Source organism: Prorops nasuta, unplaced genomic scaffold (genome assembly GCF_024137725.1).
Source record: "Prorops nasuta isolate Cenicafe-Biocafe unplaced genomic scaffold, Cenicafe_Pnas_1.2 PNAS00019, whole genome shotgun sequence".
Taxonomy (NCBI): domain Eukaryota; kingdom Metazoa; phylum Arthropoda; class Insecta; order Hymenoptera; family Bethylidae; genus Prorops; species Prorops nasuta.
In genome coordinates this window covers 3,818,266-3,834,141 of record NW_027116816.1, presented here as the reverse complement: position 1 = coordinate 3,834,141, position 15,876 = coordinate 3,818,266, and the positions used below count along the sequence as shown (strand labels likewise).

Sequence of the window (15,876 nt, the reverse complement as noted above, 5' to 3'; positions counted from 1 at the left end):
AGGGAATCGGATAATAAGCTCGGAAGTAATAGAAAAAGCAGAAGACTGTTTCGTCGCTGAAGAGTAACATTTGTGTCAGCTGAGATGTATTGCGTGACAAGGCTGTCGAAAACGAACTCTAGAGCAAGAGAGGGAGAGAGCTATTTGCAACATCGATCCATTTCACCGAATGAACACGGAAAACGGAAACATGCGCGTGCACACGCGCAGCTGAACGGTGAGGCCTTCCCCTATTTCCATCCCCACGACCCCCTTTATCTCTACATCTCTCCCTCTCCCACCCTGCTGAGTAACTGCTGCTTTGGCTGCCACACTCATAAAGACCCCCCGCATTCCGCATATCCTTGCATTATAATCACATTCCTTTTTTCTAAGTAGCTCATCTTGATATTCATGTAATCTCCATTTCATCTATATCAACGTAAGCCCAATTTGCTAATTATTCCGTCTCTCTTCGCTGACAATACTATATTTCTTATTTCCCTACAATAATGACGCATATACCTGTTACTCATCTGCTACGGCTACAGCTGCTACTAGAGCTGCTCTGCTACCGCCGGCCAAACACTACACACCCGAAATCCGCTACTACAGATAATAATAGTATAGGCATTAAGTACTGTTCGTTACCACCTTACCGTTCTCCTTTTCCACGTCATAGTCGTATTAACATCAATTTAAATCTCCCGTTTGCATTCTCGGATTCTTCACTTTTCAGTATCAATGGTATCAATAGAATTTTGAAGGTTATAAATTTGATAACTTTTGCTGTGCTGTGTGATGATCTCTGCTAGCTGTTGTAAGCTCTTATTAGTCTCATTAGAATGGCTGCCTAACGAGAAAAATGAACAGATCATGACGTTTACAGACATGCTCATTATGTTCTGGCATATACAGCACACACATTGTAGCGATCTGATGGGAAATTCGTCCCCCCACTCTGATTTCATAGGCATTCACTAGACAGCGCCTGGGATTCTTAATAGGAGGGATGAAATTCCCGTCAGATCGCAATATTGTATGTATATACAGTAATAGTAACACTAGAGTCACTATATATATAGACTCCAATTCTCTACTACATATCAGATATCAGTGTGCAAGAAAGCGGGAATTCGGGACTCCTTCACTCCCACCACAACCCCCATTCCTTATGCTGGTAAGCGCAAAAGAGTTAAAGTAGGGGTCTCGAATTCTCACTTTCTCGCAACACGGCTGAATACAGTATACGTATATGTATATACCAGTTAACCATTGCAGTGTTACTCACGCGCACTCATTCAACAATAAGGCATACAACGCGCATACATTTACCATTACATTAGCAACGAGTACGGAGCACGGGCCACGGGGCACTTTATACACATACAGTTGAGCAGCTGTGTAGGTGTAGTAGTTCTAATATACTTCAACTGTTACACACCTATACCTACTTACACACATGAGATAGAGATAGAAAGATATATATAACAAGACTGGACAGAGACTGGACAAGACAACTAAGACAAGACACGTTGGCTCACTGGCAATCATGGCAGATTCTCGTTTTTCAACTAGTATTTAGGTTATTCGTAATTAACCGCAACGAATATTCTCATGTCAACTGCATTCTAGCACTCTTCCCGAAGTTTTGCTTTCTCGCGTCTTCGTGTAATTCGAAAAAATGAGAATCGTTCAATTACGAAGAAACCGTTTCACTCAAATTTTATTTGGTTGTGCCGCAGTCTTAGCTATATTTTATATTGTCAGTGGCTCATCTCCAAAATCACAAATACACCACTTAAAAACATACTTGTCAAAGAGTCTTACAGCCAGGGAGGTAATGCTTTTTTCACCTAATTCCATTTTAGGTTTATCCTAGATTATAAAATATAGTTGTACCATTAAATTGTTTTCAACAGGTTCCAACTCTTGTCCCAGATTTGGGTAATTTTGAGATAAAAGATGCCAAAATAAATATCGGACCTGGTGAAGTAGGAAAACCACATATCTTACGAGATGACCAGCAAAATGATGTACAGCAATCTGAATCTGATTATGGAATGAATATGGTCTGCTCAAATGAAATTTCTTTGGACAGATCTGTTCCGGATACTAGACCAGAAGAGTAATTATTGTGGGATATTTTGTTACTTTCTATTTTTAGATAAAAAACTGATCTCAGACTTTTCTCTTCTTCTTTGAAGATGCAAACATTGGAATTATCCAGAAGATTTACCAAGAACCAGTGTAATTATAGTCTTCCATAACGAAGGCTGGTCTGTCTTATTGAGAACGGTACATAGTGTAATTAATCAAACACCTTCTAAATTTCTGGAAGAAATTTTGTTGGTCGATGACTATTCTGATAAAGGTTTGATGCATTGATAGATTTGTAATGATAGTGAGCATCTCTGAGATTTTTACACACAAGTCACAATAGAATAAAATTTTTATAGAGAACCTGAAGGGAGAATTGGAAGCTTATATTGAAAGGTGGGGCGGAAAGGTAAGGCTGATTAGAAATTATGAAAGGCAAGGTTTGATAAGGACAAGATCGCGCGGGGCACGAGAAGCAAAGGGTGAAGTTATTGTTTTCTTGGATGCCCATTGTGAAGTTAATGTTAATTGGCTGCCTCCACTTTTGGCTCCAATAGCTGTCAATAGGTATATTTACCTCTCTCAGTACCTACAAAACTTTTTAATACTTTAATTAAACCTATTTAATTAAATTTCAGCAATGTCATGACAGTTCCTGTGATAGATGGAATTGACCATAAAACATTTGAATACCGACCAGTGTATCAAGAGGGACATCTATATAGAGGCATATTCGAATGGGGTATGCTTTACAAGGAAAATGAGCTCCCAGCTAGGGAATCGAAAATGCGCCCGTATAACAGCATGCCTTACAGGCAAGTTTTTTAATTGAGCTTTCTTATTATCGTCGATTCTGTTTAAGTAATTGTATAAAACTAAATGAAGTGATTTCGTTAGATCCCCGACTCATGCAGGTGGATTGTTTGCAATAAATCGTAAATATTTTCTATCATTGGGAGGCTACGACGAAGGCCTCCTTGTCTGGGGCGGTGAAAACTTTGAATTGTCCTTTAAGATCTGGCAATGCGGTGGAACTATATTGTGGGTACCGTGCTCGCACGTAGGTCATGTGTACAGAGGTTTTATGCCTTACAATTTTGGTAAACTTGCACAGAAAAAAAAAGGGCCATTAATTACAATAGTAAGTTCTGCCTTTAAACATGAATTTATTTCGTTTACATTATCAATACTGCTTTTCTATTTCTTTTTATAGAATTACAAAAGAGTTATTGAGACATGGTTTGATGAAAAACATAAAGAGTTTTTCTATACGAGAGAGCCCCTTGCGAGATTATTGGATCACGGTGATATTACAGAACAACTGGCCTTTAAGGAAAGAAAGAAATGCAAAAATTTTCAATGGTATATGGACAATGTGGCATATGATGTTTTAGATAAATTTCCTGAACTGCCTCCTAATATTCACTGGGGAGAGGTAAATTCCTCCGTTTTTCTTTTTTTATTGGCTTCGTATTCTAAAGACTGGTACTTATTTTTTTGTATTTATTTTAAATTTAAATTCATAGCTTCGCAATGGAGCAACAGGTAAATGTTTGGATACTATGGGTCATGCACCACCCAGCCTTATGGCAACTTCGCATTGTCATGGCTTTGGTAACAATCAGGTAAATAATTGGAGCATACCGCGATTGGAAGTGTACTATCGCGTTCGTTCTCATGAAAATGTAATTGTAGCTAATCAGACTGAATGCCAAAGGACAATTGGGAATTGGCGAGCGTTGCGTTGAGGCAGACGGTCAGGGTGTGAAATTGGCATTTTGCCGTTTGGGAACAGTCGACGGGCCCTGGCAATACGACGAAGTAAGTGAGATAAGTACACCATGCTCTCCGTCATCTTGTTTCAATAATAATGAATTGCTCTTACATCTCTGCTTAATTTTCAGAAAACTAAAACTCTTTCACACAGGGTACACAAAAAATGCATGGCTCTGCATCCGCAAACTCAACAATTATCTTTAATGCCATGCGACATTAATAATACGTATCAACAATGGACGTTTTATCAAATCAGTCCTAAGTGGTAAATTTTTTATCTGGCCTAGTAATTATGTATATGCCGTTGTATACATATTTATACATATATGAAATTAATTTCTTCCATCACGTTTTATCATATGTAATTGATAAACGTATTTTGTGCCTACCGAGAGTAAGGGTTTCATGGTTCATGAAAGATTTATACAATGAGCGTGATTCATTCTACTACTTTGAAGAAACCCATCATTGTCAAGAAAGCTAAGATAAAAGACTGTTGACAAAAGGCTCTGCAAAGTTCTTCGTGAACATGGACAATATAAAATTTGCTCACACTTGAAAATCGAGCTTTCTCGCAAGTTTTTAAGTAGTATAGAGACGTGCCCGGTGTCTTCCTATTGATCAAGTAATTATGTCAATGAACAATATTTTTTAATTTAACTTTCCAACTTGATAATAATATATAGGATCTTCGTCGCTATGTATTTTGTCTGTTTTTCCTTGTTGAACAGTCAACCATTATAATTATAAGAAAGTAATTTCTTGAAAAACACTGTGCTCTACACTACACTATATACTTCCTATTACACTCACCAATTTTATGTGTACTGAATTAACGTACTGTACAAGTCTGACGATCCTCCAGGATTTAAACTGTACACGAAAAGGTGCAAATGTACGACGCATGGAGTAACGTTCCCTGCGCACGGCGGCTTGTACGAAACAAGGCGCGACTGATAGTTGAAGCGTAGTGGACAGGTTCCACTCACTATTTACGGCATACCAAGCGCGTCAATCTACACGCAACGCAGTATACTTACAATCTTCGTACTACTTTGTAAACGTTCCAGTTTTTCGTAAATATTTTTCTAAGAAGTTTCAAGAATAATCCCTTTTTATATCGTTATATATTTCATTTGTTAAGGATTTTTCTGCTTTTGCAGAATGTACTTAATAAAAGGGGAGCTAGAGATATAAAGTCAAGTGAATTTCCGCAATTTTTCGGAAAATGACTGCATCTTTTATGTATAATTGTAAATTGGAAGAATGTTAATAAATGCAATCTCTATGACGCTGAAGCTTATCTTAACCATATCATTCCCAGTTTTTGAAACTAGCCGCTTCCGCTTTGGGCCTTATGTAGTAAAATAATGTTAACATAAACATAAAAAATTTTATACACAAAAGGGAAATGAATACAAGTGCAATTGATAATTAATTCAGAAGAAAATTTATGACAAAATTTATAATTGTTACAATCGAAGCGCGTGTGCAAATCTGCAATACAAAATATTCGATCCTATAAAGAAAATGCTTAGTGACATTAACATTAATAAATTGGTATAAATGTACTTACAAAATAGCAAGAAGATAATCATACAGGAAAATTAGATGTTTCATTGAGTAGTATTAACGATATCATCAATCTTTAATATGCTTCGAACTGTTTCGGATGCCAGAGTTATGGAGCTTGTTGAAACTAAAAGTGGTTGAAGCACATTTTCTTCCAAAATGTCGGTGATCAAACCTTTGCGAACGTTAATTCCTGCCGTGGTTTCACCTTTCGCGTGTCGATTACGCAGCTGAGTTACTGTAGCAATGGGATTTAATCCTGCATTTTCGGCCAAAGTTGAAGGAATCACCTGTGATTAAGAAAGTAAGTATCAAGGCATAATATGTTTAAATGCAGATTTATTAAATCAAACTTGCCTCAAGGGCGTTGGCGAAAGCTCGCACGCAATACGCGTCAACTCCGCCTAATGTTTGAGCATAGGCTCCTAATTTTAGAGCCAGCTCAATTTCTGGTGCTCCACCTCCTGCAATCAATGCTTTTTGCTTGACCAAACAACGAATTACGCACAGCGCATCATGTAGTGAGCGTTCAGCCTCTTCAAGAACCAATTTATTGCTGCCTCGAACAAGCACGGTCACTGTGTGTCCTTGATTCTGTATGCCGGTGATCTATCATAATAATAATAACAATAAGATTATTAACATAAAGCAATAAGAACATTCGAGATAATCGGTCCCCATAAACAATGATAATTGCATCTCTTATAAAACATATACCTTTACAAACTTTGAGCTTCCAGTTTGCACTTCTTCGCAAAGTTCTGCATTTACAAGGTTTTCAGCTACAAAATGGTCTAGCGAAGCTATAGGTCTACAGCCTAAGGTTTTACACACGAATGGTATATCCTCTCGCTCGACGTCTTTGATTACCATGACTTTTATTTTATCCAAAAAGTGAATGGCAAGATCGCTAATGGCATCTCGTAGGATAGACTTTTGCACTAGCAGAACATTGCATCCAGTCTTCTTTATTTGTTTAACGATGTTCAAAATATAAGCTCGTTCCTCTTTAAGCACACGGTCCATCGCTGCGTAGTCAGATACTACAACGTTATGATCCATCTGAAAAGATAAATAATTATAAGTATTTTGTCAGAAAAATTGATGGATAAACAGATTCATCGGAGGTAATTAGCTTTACATCAGTTTTTGGCGGTGAAACGCAGAATTGAATCAGACCAATCTTAGCTTTTTCAATACGTTTTGGCCCATTCACGTTGCAAGATTTCTGCGTAAATATTAACCCCTCTATTAATTCCGTATCTTCTACAGTGCCTCCTAGCTTCTTGATAACTTTGATATCCTGAAAATTCGTCATTTTGAACTATAATTCCAGAACAAAGATCCATGGAAAATGTACATGAGTAGAAGAGAAATAGCTTACATTCAAGTCCACTGCATTCTCCTTTCCTGGTTCTGTGATTTTTAATACTGCATTAACGGCTAGTGGTGCAAGCAGGCTTGATTGTTGAAATACCACCTAGTAATGGTGAATTGGATTAATATAAAATGAGTATAAAAAATATTACACATTAATGCTGTAAATCTTGTAATATTTAAAAAGCTTTACTTTTGAATTGAGAGAAGTAGCAGCTGCTTTAACTAGGGATTCTTTGTCACTCAGATTCACTGGTATTGACATTTTTGTTAAAATATCTACAGACATAGATGCTGCTTTTTGAAAGGCATCGCTTATCAGAGTTGGATGAATACCCTTTAACAGTAGGCGCTCAGCTGCTTCAAGCAAGGATCCAGCTATAACTACCACACTAGTTGTTCCATCACCTGCCTCAATATCTTGGGCATGAGATAGCTCTACAAGCTAGTTAAAATACAAATGTTAAAGCTTATCTACTTATTATAGGAAGCAACTAAAAAATTTACCATTTTTGCAGCAGGGTGAATGACATTCATTTCTCGCAAAATAGTAGCACCATCATTGGTGATGGTGACTTCGCCGTTGCCAGCTTGAATCTGAGAAATCCATGTATAATTACAATTAATATCAATATCATGAGTAGAAGTAAAACAACTGAATAAAATAGAGGATTAAGAAAATTTGATAAATGTACCATTTTGTCCATGCCCCTAGGCCCAAGACTCGTTCTGATTGCATTGCTAACAGCTAAAATAATACAGAAGATTAAGGTTAAGAATAAAGATGAGAAAAAGTAATAAAGTTTAAACCTATAAATTGTATCTATATAATTGATGTAGTTGGAATGATGAAAAGGAGGTAGTGTGATCACGCTGATAGACATTGCTATATAAGGAGATAATTCCAGACGAAACGGATTTTTCAGGTTAGTCATTGAGAATGGACATATAATGATTGAGATAAAGTAAAAAGTTCTGTTGAAAATTGCATAGTAACCTTTTGCTGCATTGATATTGCTGCTTCGAATATCCGTTGGTTTACTTTTGTCCTTATAAGCTTGGCCATGAGCAGACCGATTATCGCTGCTTGCCGAAATTGCAGTCATTCTCGTTGAGTTGGTCACGTTTTGCCGACTCTCAACCTTTTGAATTTTTTGAGCAAGTTTATAAGGAACTTTGCTCTGAAATTGGTGTTTTGCTAGTTCTCGCGACAGTTTGATTTTTTTTAGTTATTACCAGAGATAAAACGGAGGTTCTTCCTCTCTTTGTCGAATGGGTTTCACTTTAGGGTGATCTTACTGATCTTCTTAGTTCTTGTTATATGAGAATTGTGAATTTGTGAGTAAGGCCGGAGGTGAGACCGTGGGAGAATGGGAAAAGAGAATATTAGTATGTTCCTTTTCCTTTGGCCGATAGTGACGCTGACGACTGACGATACACGGCATTTTGTATAAGTTGTATACGAGAGACGTGCTATTGAATACTCGCCTTATCCTAGTTCCTTCTAGTTACCTCCTGACGTCACAATCGGATAAAAAAGCTCGTATGGCCGTCACTGGCCGTCACCAGTCACCACACAACGACACCAATGGCATCAACACCACCACCACCGGCACCACCAACACAAGGAGCTGCTGTGAGTCAATTCGAGCCTTCGAGGCTTGAGTGTCCAGCCCCTGCTGTGAGTTACTGGACTGGAGTGGCATTTGTGTAAGCACCCGCTAGGGTTTCGTCCGATAACTCCAATATGTAGTACTTGACAACTAACAAGCAAACAAACCACAACTGCAGTATAAAATGTAATATAAATAGCAGTTGGAAGCTAAAATTGGAGTAGCGAGCTTTTATAATATCGATATATTGTAAATTGTCATCAATCCTGATAACGAAATAAAATCTTTCAAATTCTAACAACTAATGAAGAATTATAATATTAATTAATTATTAATTTATTGAAGTAAATTTTGTTAGCTATATATGGATAAATATATTATCATTGGTCAAATTGGTGAGGGTGCTCAAGGATTGGTATTAAAAGCACGCCTGAAAGATACCGATGAAGAAGTTGCCTTGAAGAAAGTATTGTTAAAGAAAATCGATGACGGCATCCCTACATCTATCATAAGAGAGATTAAAACTTTGCAACATTTAAAACACGAATATGTGAGTTGGCCCAATCGATTCACTGTATGTTAACAATTTTCGAATAATCGTGATAGGCTCTACATTAATTTAAACAGGTGATCGAATTGCTGGATACCTTTCCAGCGGGTTTGGATTTTATCATGGTTTTTGAATACATGCCGTCAGGACTTTGGGAATTATTAAAAGATAATAATATATCCTTGACTACATCGCAAATTAAAACTTATATGAAAATGTTGTTGGAAGGTATAGCTTACGTACATGGAAAAAATATAATGCACAGGGTAATAAAAGCTTATTAATAATTTGCTCCTACATATTACTATGCATGCTATATATATATACATATATACATACATATACGTATGCATTACTTTTAGGATTTAAAACCCGCTAACTTATTGATAAACGATAAAGGAATTCTAAAAATCGCCGACTTTGGATTAGCTAGATTAATGCGCGAGGACGTTTCAGGTCCGTATTCTCATCAAGTAGCAACCAGATGGTACAGGGCACCCGAACTTTTATACGGAGCTAGGTATTACACATCCGCTATAGACATGTGGTCCATTGGATGTATATTCGGTGAAATGATCAACTGCTCTCCACTGTTTCCTGTAAATTTGTTTCTTTACATTTAGAGAAAAAAAGGCAAAAGAACTGTACACTGACTCCGTTACAAAAAAATCATGTTGATCTTATAGGGGGAAACGGATATCGAACAATTAGCAATAGTCTTGAAACATCTAGGATCCCCGACAGCTGAATCGTGGCCGGAATTAAATGCATTGCCCGATTACAATAAAATTACATTCCCTTATCATATTGGCTCTACTTGGGAAGAAATTTTGCCGGATGCCGAACCGGAAGCTATCGATTTGATCAGAAGAACTCTTTTGTACGATTCGTCGAAGCGGCTGTCCGCAGTGGAGGTAAGTAATCAGGATTAAGGTAATTTTTCTGTAATCTGATGATATTAACAATTGTACTTTCTGTAGGCTCTACAGCATATTTACTTTTATACAAATCCGCGTTACTCTTTCGAAGATCTCATAAAACCGCACCAAGGGCATAGATCTCACGTAAAGCCGAGAATGATGGATGTTAGTTTACCGATGGCTACGATCTTTAAAAATTTGATAGACGTCACTTAAAATACGCATATTATATAATCAGTATAACAAATAATTTAAATAAAACCTGATGCTATACCTTTTTATTCCTAAACATTTTTATACAAGGCATACATTATTTGAAACACTTTTGGATTGTATCCTAGTAACACTGGCCTTCCTATCTCGTATTCTGCTTTCTCGAATAATTGCATTTTTTGTGAGCACCACCAGAAATTCTTAGTCCTATTTTCGATGCCGATATCTAAAGTATTCAACTGATATACACCAAAATAAAACTCTCTTCCATCTGAGAAAACACATTGTATAGTGAGAGGCTCTGGTAATTCTTTAACATCTCCATACTTTTGCCTAGCACAGCCAGCGGCTGCGACAAATGCTTTAACAAGGTAACGAGAAAGTTTTTGATCTTCCGTTACCGGTAACTCCGTTAAATTTTTTACTTCCTCTGGATCATGATAGATAAAAATAGTATGTACATTTTTCCAAGGTGATCCGGGCTTTAAAGCTGTAGAAATCAGACGAGTATTGGGCAATATGGGAAAGAGAGAGATATAATGTAAATACAAAAATTAAATTAAAATTTATACTTACGATAAAAATCTTCATGCTTATAAATATTTGATTTTACTAAACTAATGTTTGGATGAAGTGGATGAAAATCAGGATGAATATATTCAAATCCTATACTTTTGTCTTCAATAGCGGATAAGGGTTTTAATGACATTACCCATATATCTGATGTAATTAGGAAATTTAATAAAGTTGAATCCCTCTCTAAAAAAAAGAATAAAAGATAAAGCAATACATTCTAATTAGAAACAAGTTGATTTTTGTTTACCTAATGAAATATTTAAGGGACAATTTTCCACAATTAATCGTGTTTTAACTAAATCAAAACCAGCCATTTTTTCGCAAAGCAAAAGCAGCTTCCTGGATAAAGTGCGCCTAAAAATAAATTACGACATATGTAACATAAATGACATCCAATAATATGCAAGGTACCATTGGACTACTAACACACGTCTTATATTTGTAAGACCCATTTCTCTTGGGAATATCCATGCTGGTCTTGAAGGGTCATGCCTCTTAGGTAATAATTCTTGATGTGCATCGAATATATTAGCTGAACTTATTGCTCTGTAATAACAAAATATCATTTTGTATAAATAAAAATAAATCACAATACAATCGACTGCAAAAAGGAAACAATAGCATTAATTAAATGCAGTGGAGAATTTTCATAGAAGTTTTTCTTATGGTTTGGAAATACCTTCTGACTAAAGTGTGAACATTATTTGGAACTTCGCTAATTAAATCTTCAATTTTCCTTGGAAGATTTTCTCCAATCCTTATTGTATTTGTCAATAGCTGTGCTTGTTTAACTCCTTCTTGTAACACATTGAAGTTTCTGTATGTGAAAGCAATCTTTTCCTTCCAATCTGGATGTTCGGTTGGGTCTGGTATTTTCTTAGGATTAAAATGCTCTATCCTATTAAAGAAATAAATTTGATTGTCAAATAGCAACAGTAAAAATAACAACAATATTTATAATAATGGAAGCATTCTCAGGAAAGAAATTCGTACTTTACATATTTTTTTTTTTTCGGTTGTACGAACTCCAAAGCATCTTGAATATTCAAAATTTTATGATTTTCTTTCAAATGTTCTTCCACATTTGTGGTTATGGGTGTTCTTTTGTTGTGCGTTACCCAATAGAGTCTTCTTAATCTTCCTAAGTGTTGTGCCCATAACGGAGTGTTTAATCTCATTTTTTAATAACGGAAATCTTGGAATCTTTAGTTTTTTAAGGATGAGGTGTGAACCCTCTTTCTCACAACTTCTATCAAAACAAAACACCCTTTTTTTACATTTGGAGAAACTCTCCGCCATCCGCCTGATTCCGCCTTTGCCTTCCGGTCCCTAACCCTATACATACGAACGACCAGCTCCGTCCGGATTGGATGCTTCCTAACATCTTAACTCTAGCTAGGGACCCGGTCGGTGTTTTCAATTTTCAAAAGCATGTGCTTATTCAGGGCGTCAAAGTCCAGATAACCAGGGTATTTTTCCTTCCTGGCATTTAAACAAACGAAATATATAATACAATACAGCCCATTAGATTAAGGATGTATTATTGTTAAATAAAATGGAAGAATCAACTATAAAATTTAATATAAAGGAGGTTAAATCAGATCTATTACGTGCGATTATTGAATGTTCTCAGCGAGGTTTATTGCATGCAACAAAATGGTAAGAAAATACATTTTTTCAGCTAAGTAAAGTTTTTGTCCTATGCATCTAATTATTTGTTTTATAGGTTAGCAGAATTAAACTATTCTTTAAAAGATGTAAAATTGGAAGCTCATGAAATGACCACAGATATTAGTTTAATAGAATCGAATGAAGAAGATGATATATATACTTTAGCAAAGACTTACTTTGACTTGAAAGAATACGACAGGGCATCTTATTTTATTGAACAGTGCAAAACTCCAAAAGCTAGATTCTTATATCTGTATTCCCGTTATTTATCAGGAGAAAAGAAAAGGATAGATGACACAACTGATGTACCTCCAGATCCATTAAAAAATGAAAGCTTAAAGCAGCTCTGTGTGGATTTGAGGAAAGATCATTTGGAAGGAAATTTAGATGGTTTTGGTTTATATTTATTTGGGGTAACTTTGAAAAAGCTACAATTATTAAGGGAAGCTACTGATGCTTTAGTTGAATCAGTACATAAAAAACCAATGCATTGGGGCACATGGCTAGAATTAGCTGCATTGATAACAGATAGAGAGAAATTGGAAAGTTTAACATTGCCAAATCACTGGATGAAACACTTTTTCATGGCGCATATGTATTTAGAATTACAGTTATTAGATGAAAGCTTGGCACTTTATTGCGAGTTACAGTCAATGGGCTTTGAAAAAAATGGCTATGTGTTAGCTCAAACTGCAATAGCTGTGTATCAGAGAAGAGGTAAATAAAAATTTATAAATTAAATTTTAGATGCAAGATTATTTATTTAAATAGAAATATTTATTTTGTATTCAACCTTCAGATGTTGACAATGCCATTGAAACTTTCAAAAGGATAATAAAAGAAGATCCTTATTGTTTAGATAATATGGATACATATTCAAATTTACTGTACGTAAAGGAAATGAAAGTCGAATTAGCTTTTTTAGCTCATAGAGCAACAGAAGTAGACAAATATAGATTGGAAACTTGTTGCATTGTGGGTAAGGTAAATTTAAGATTGTATTTTGATTAAATAGTTTTTATGAAACTAAAAAATTTTAACTGATTTTAGGAAATTACTATAGTTTAAGAGCAGACCATCAAAAGGCAGTTATGTATTTTCAAAGAGCATTAAAATTGAATCCACAATATGTGTCTGCCTGGACCTTACTCGGTCACGAGTTTATGGAAATGAAGAATACAAATGGTGCTATTCACAGTTATCGTCAAGCAATTGGTTAACATTTAATTATTTGTGTTTCCCTTATATAATTCATTGTCACATTATAATTTATTATTTGTGCTTAACAGAGGTAAATAGACGTGATTACAGGGCATGGTATGGATTAGGTCAGACATATGAAATTTTAAAGATGCCTTTTTATGGATTGTATTATTATAAACAAGCACAATTGTTAAGACCTCATGATAGCAGAATGGTTCTTGCATTAGGTGAAGCATATGAAAAACAGGATAAGATTCAGGATGCACTTAAATGCTATTATAAAGCTTGTAATGTTGGTGATATAGAGGGCATGGCTTTAATTAAATTAGCTACGTATGTTATTTATATATTTATTATAGTTAAATAGGGATTATCAGTAGATATGTTGATAATCCAAATATTTTAGCCTATATGAAAAATTAGGAGAGCAGGAGCATGCAGCAGCGGCTTATACTGAATTTGTCATGGATGAATTTAGAAATGCTGACAGAGCAGAGTTAAGTCATGCCTATAAGTACCTTACCATATTTCACTTAAAGCTTGAACAATTAGATCAGGCAAACCATTATGCACAGAAATGCTTACAATTTGACGAGACAAAAGAAGAAGCCAAAGCGCTTCTTAGAACTATAGCTCAAAAACGAGTTAAAGTTGAAGAGAATCCTATGATGGTAAGCAAAAGATAATAAAATCTTTTTATTTTTAATACCTATTATTATCTTAATAGTTATAATGTTATAACTTCAGGTCGATGATATGAATGAGACTGATCCCGTGGATCAACAGGCAGCGAGGACAGACGTTACTTCGGGTAGTCAGCTGTCTCCTATGAACCTGTCATTCACGCCGACCCCATAGAACTTGATAACATTAATTATTCCAGATTTTTGTGTACTGGATTTCCAGTTTAAGGATGCAAACCAGAAAGATCTAGATAAAGGATGAGATTTTAAGAAAAAAACTTGCGTTTAGCCCTCAAAAAAAGATCTCTTAAGTAATTAAAAATGTTTTGATTCGAGACTATCTGTTAATAGAATAATTCAGTATTTTGCTCTGCTGATTTGGCATTGCTAGAACAAATATATACCTCGTATTAAAGAATTTTAATTCTTAGTAACTTTTTAATTAAGGGCTAGATTTACAAATTTTATAACGAGTTTCTTTTTAAGATTCATTACCCTACTTAGATTTTTCTGGGGGTACACTTAGACTTAATACCCTGTACATGTTTAGTGAAATTACTTAAAAAGTTTCAAAAACGAAAAAATGTATACAAGCGACTATGACTGAATTTACATTTATTGTATAAAATATATAATACAAAATTATTAATTTTAAAAATATCGTAAATTCTATTTTCACATGTTAAATGTAAATATTTTCAAAGGTGCAAAAGTAGGTAAATATTATCTATCTCTATTAGCAAGCCTTGTTGCTCATTGCCCATCATTGATAGCGTGATAAATGGATTCGTCTAGTAGGATTACAATTTTTGGATTCGATGTAATTGAATAAATAAGAATGTATTAAACACAAGCAGGGTGCTATTTTGTGATAACAAATGAAGGAATAATATTATTTATGAAGTAGTGCTATACATATAACAATACAATAATTATTATGCTCCTGCTTGTGCTTTGTGGTATATTACACGCGGTTTCAGTCATCTCTAATTTCAAAAGCACGTTTATATTTTTACTTAAATTAAGGAATCTACGGAATTATTATAGTAGAGTGCGCATAATACAGATGCAGGCATAGATATAAAGAAAAAAATTGTTTTATTTGGTAAGGACCCTTTAAGGTCAAAGGAAAATTGTGCTGTTGCTCCGAAGAATATAAGACTTCGGGCTTGTTAACTGGGACGTACTGACTGGCTGAGCAAGGATGGGCAGGGTAAAGGATCATTGGGTTCCATGAGGTACCACCTGCGACGATAGTGCACGTACGACACGCGCTGTTCCCGTCTACATACAAATCAATAAGTCGAGCCAGGAAATCGCGTCTCCAAAACAAACTAAAAATTTTATCTTTCGTTCCATACACACATATGTACTACCTATATATATATATATATATATATATATATATATATATATATATATTACACGTTTATTGTACTTTAGATGAAAGAAAAGGACCAAAAGATGATAGGAATATGGATTACGTGAAATGTAAAAGATTTAGGCTCCGATTAAATTTAAGCGATATTCGAATAATAATGTTATATGTGTCGTTATCATTATAATAAGAAATTTTGTTTAGTTTTATATGTGGTAATTCCGTCGTACTTGCGCGTCTTTGACGCAAAGAGAAACGGAGCAAG

At 35.2% G+C, this 15,876-nt stretch overlaps 5 protein-coding genes across 7 annotated transcripts; 3 read left to right on the top strand and 2 right to left on the bottom strand.

The window, feature by feature from the left end:
* Positions 1-85: 85 nt before the first annotated feature.
* Pgant7 (N-acetylgalactosaminyltransferase 7) lies at positions 86-5,146 on the top strand. 2 transcript variants are annotated; one of them, XM_066739082.1, is made up of 10 exons: positions 86-217; positions 1,902-2,107; positions 2,187-2,353; positions 2,439-2,646; positions 2,718-2,894; positions 2,977-3,220; positions 3,293-3,514; positions 3,606-3,704; positions 3,775-3,900; positions 3,984-5,146. In XM_066739082.1, the coding sequence occupies exons 2-10, from the start codon at positions 2,043-2,045 to the stop codon at positions 4,122-4,124; spliced, it is 1,449 nt and encodes a 482-aa protein (XP_066595179.1). In that variant the 5' UTR covers positions 86-217; positions 1,902-2,042; the 3' UTR covers positions 4,125-5,146. The 2 variants fall into 2 exon arrangements, with proteins under 2 accessions (XP_066595179.1, XP_066595178.1); XM_066739081.1 differs by lacking the exon at positions 86-217 and adding an exon at positions 1,313-1,819.
* A 136-nt stretch (positions 5,147-5,282) lies between these two features.
* On the bottom strand, positions 5,283-8,157 carry CCT4 (chaperonin containing TCP1 subunit 4). 2 transcript variants are annotated; one of them, XM_066739149.1, is made up of 10 exons: positions 7,802-8,157; positions 7,500-7,552; positions 7,312-7,401; positions 6,998-7,249; positions 6,812-6,907; positions 6,569-6,730; positions 6,145-6,489; positions 5,785-6,036; positions 5,432-5,717; positions 5,283-5,352 (listed from the first exon to the last, which is right to left on the bottom strand). In XM_066739149.1, the coding sequence occupies exons 1-9, from the start codon at positions 7,908-7,910 to the stop codon at positions 5,472-5,474; spliced, it is 1,605 nt and encodes a 534-aa protein (XP_066595246.1). In that variant the 5' UTR covers positions 7,911-8,157; the 3' UTR covers positions 5,283-5,352; positions 5,432-5,471. The 2 variants fall into 2 exon arrangements, with proteins under 2 accessions (XP_066595246.1, XP_066595245.1); XM_066739148.1 differs by having other exon boundaries at positions 5,283-5,717.
* A 209-nt stretch (positions 8,158-8,366) lies between these two features.
* Positions 8,367-10,103, top strand: LOC136780641 (cyclin-dependent kinase 20-like). Its single transcript, XM_066739155.1, has 6 exons — positions 8,367-8,514; positions 8,776-8,967; positions 9,045-9,233; positions 9,330-9,566; positions 9,654-9,881; positions 9,948-10,103. The coding sequence occupies exons 2-6, from the start codon at positions 8,782-8,784 to the stop codon at positions 10,101-10,103; spliced, it is 996 nt and encodes a 331-aa protein (XP_066595252.1). The 5' UTR covers positions 8,367-8,514; positions 8,776-8,781.
* A 47-nt stretch (positions 10,104-10,150) lies between these two features.
* mRpL37 (mitochondrial ribosomal protein L37) lies at positions 10,151-11,886 on the bottom strand. The gene is made up of 6 exons (XM_066739154.1): positions 11,670-11,886; positions 11,356-11,574; positions 11,103-11,222; positions 10,924-11,030; positions 10,677-10,859; positions 10,151-10,590 (listed from the first exon to the last, which is right to left on the bottom strand). The coding sequence occupies exons 1-6, from the start codon at positions 11,852-11,854 to the stop codon at positions 10,172-10,174; spliced, it is 1,233 nt and encodes a 410-aa protein (XP_066595251.1). The 5' UTR covers positions 11,855-11,886; the 3' UTR covers positions 10,151-10,171.
* Positions 11,887-12,105: 219 nt separating this feature from the next.
* On the top strand, positions 12,106-15,547 carry Cdc23 (cell division cycle protein 23). The gene is made up of 7 exons (XM_066739146.1): positions 12,106-12,335; positions 12,403-13,064; positions 13,147-13,326; positions 13,398-13,562; positions 13,637-13,883; positions 13,957-14,221; positions 14,298-15,547. Exons 1-7 carry the CDS (start codon positions 12,232-12,234, stop codon positions 14,406-14,408), a joined length of 1,734 nt encoding a protein of 577 aa, XP_066595243.1. The 5' UTR covers positions 12,106-12,231; the 3' UTR covers positions 14,409-15,547.
* The last annotated feature ends 329 nt before the right edge of the window (positions 15,548-15,876 follow it).

Excerpts from the sequence above, each read along its gene's own strand:
- Pgant7 (XM_066739081.1), top strand. The coding sequence starts at position 1,664 with ATGAGAATCGTTCAATTACGAAGAAACCGTTTCACTCAAATTTTATTT. Across the intron at positions 1,820-1,901 it reads AGAGTCTTACAGCCAGGGAG|GTTCCAACTCTTGTCCCAGA; the intron begins GTAATGCTTTTT and ends TGTTTTCAACAG. Across the intron at positions 2,354-2,438 it reads CGATGACTATTCTGATAAAG|AGAACCTGAAGGGAGAATTG; the intron begins GTTTGATGCATT and ends AAATTTTTATAG.
- CCT4 (XM_066739148.1), bottom strand. The coding sequence starts at position 7,910 with ATGACTGCAATTTCGGCAAGCAGCGATAATCGGTCTGCTCATGGCCAA. Across the intron at positions 7,250-7,311 it reads TTCACCCTGCTGCAAAAATG|CTTGTAGAGCTATCTCATGC; the intron begins GTAAATTTTTTA and ends TATTTTAACTAG. Across the intron at positions 6,908-6,997 it reads CTACTTCTCTCAATTCAAAA|GTGGTATTTCAACAATCAAG; the intron begins GTAAAGCTTTTT and ends CACCATTACTAG.
- LOC136780641 (XM_066739155.1), top strand. The coding sequence starts at position 8,782 with ATGGATAAATATATTATCATTGGTCAAATTGGTGAGGGTGCTCAAGGA. Across the intron at positions 9,567-9,653 it reads ACTGCTCTCCACTGTTTCCT|GGGGAAACGGATATCGAACA; the intron begins GTAAATTTGTTT and ends TTGATCTTATAG. Across the intron at positions 9,882-9,947 it reads AGCGGCTGTCCGCAGTGGAG|GCTCTACAGCATATTTACTT; the intron begins GTAAGTAATCAG and ends TACTTTCTGTAG.
- mRpL37 (XM_066739154.1), bottom strand. The coding sequence starts at position 11,854 with ATGAGATTAAACACTCCGTTATGGGCACAACACTTAGGAAGATTAAGA. Across the intron at positions 11,575-11,669 it reads AAAAAAAAAAAATATGTAAA|GATAGAGCATTTTAATCCTA; the intron begins GTACGAATTTCT and ends TTTCTTTAATAG. Across the intron at positions 10,591-10,676 it reads TAAGCATGAAGATTTTTATC|CTTTAAAGCCCGGATCACCT; the intron begins GTAAGTATAAAT and ends TGATTTCTACAG.
- Cdc23 (XM_066739146.1), top strand. The coding sequence starts at position 12,232 with ATGGAAGAATCAACTATAAAATTTAATATAAAGGAGGTTAAATCAGAT. Across the intron at positions 12,336-12,402 it reads TTATTGCATGCAACAAAATG|GTTAGCAGAATTAAACTATT; the intron begins GTAAGAAAATAC and ends TTTGTTTTATAG. Across the intron at positions 13,563-13,636 it reads CAGTTATCGTCAAGCAATTG|AGGTAAATAGACGTGATTAC; the intron begins GTTAACATTTAA and ends TGTGCTTAACAG.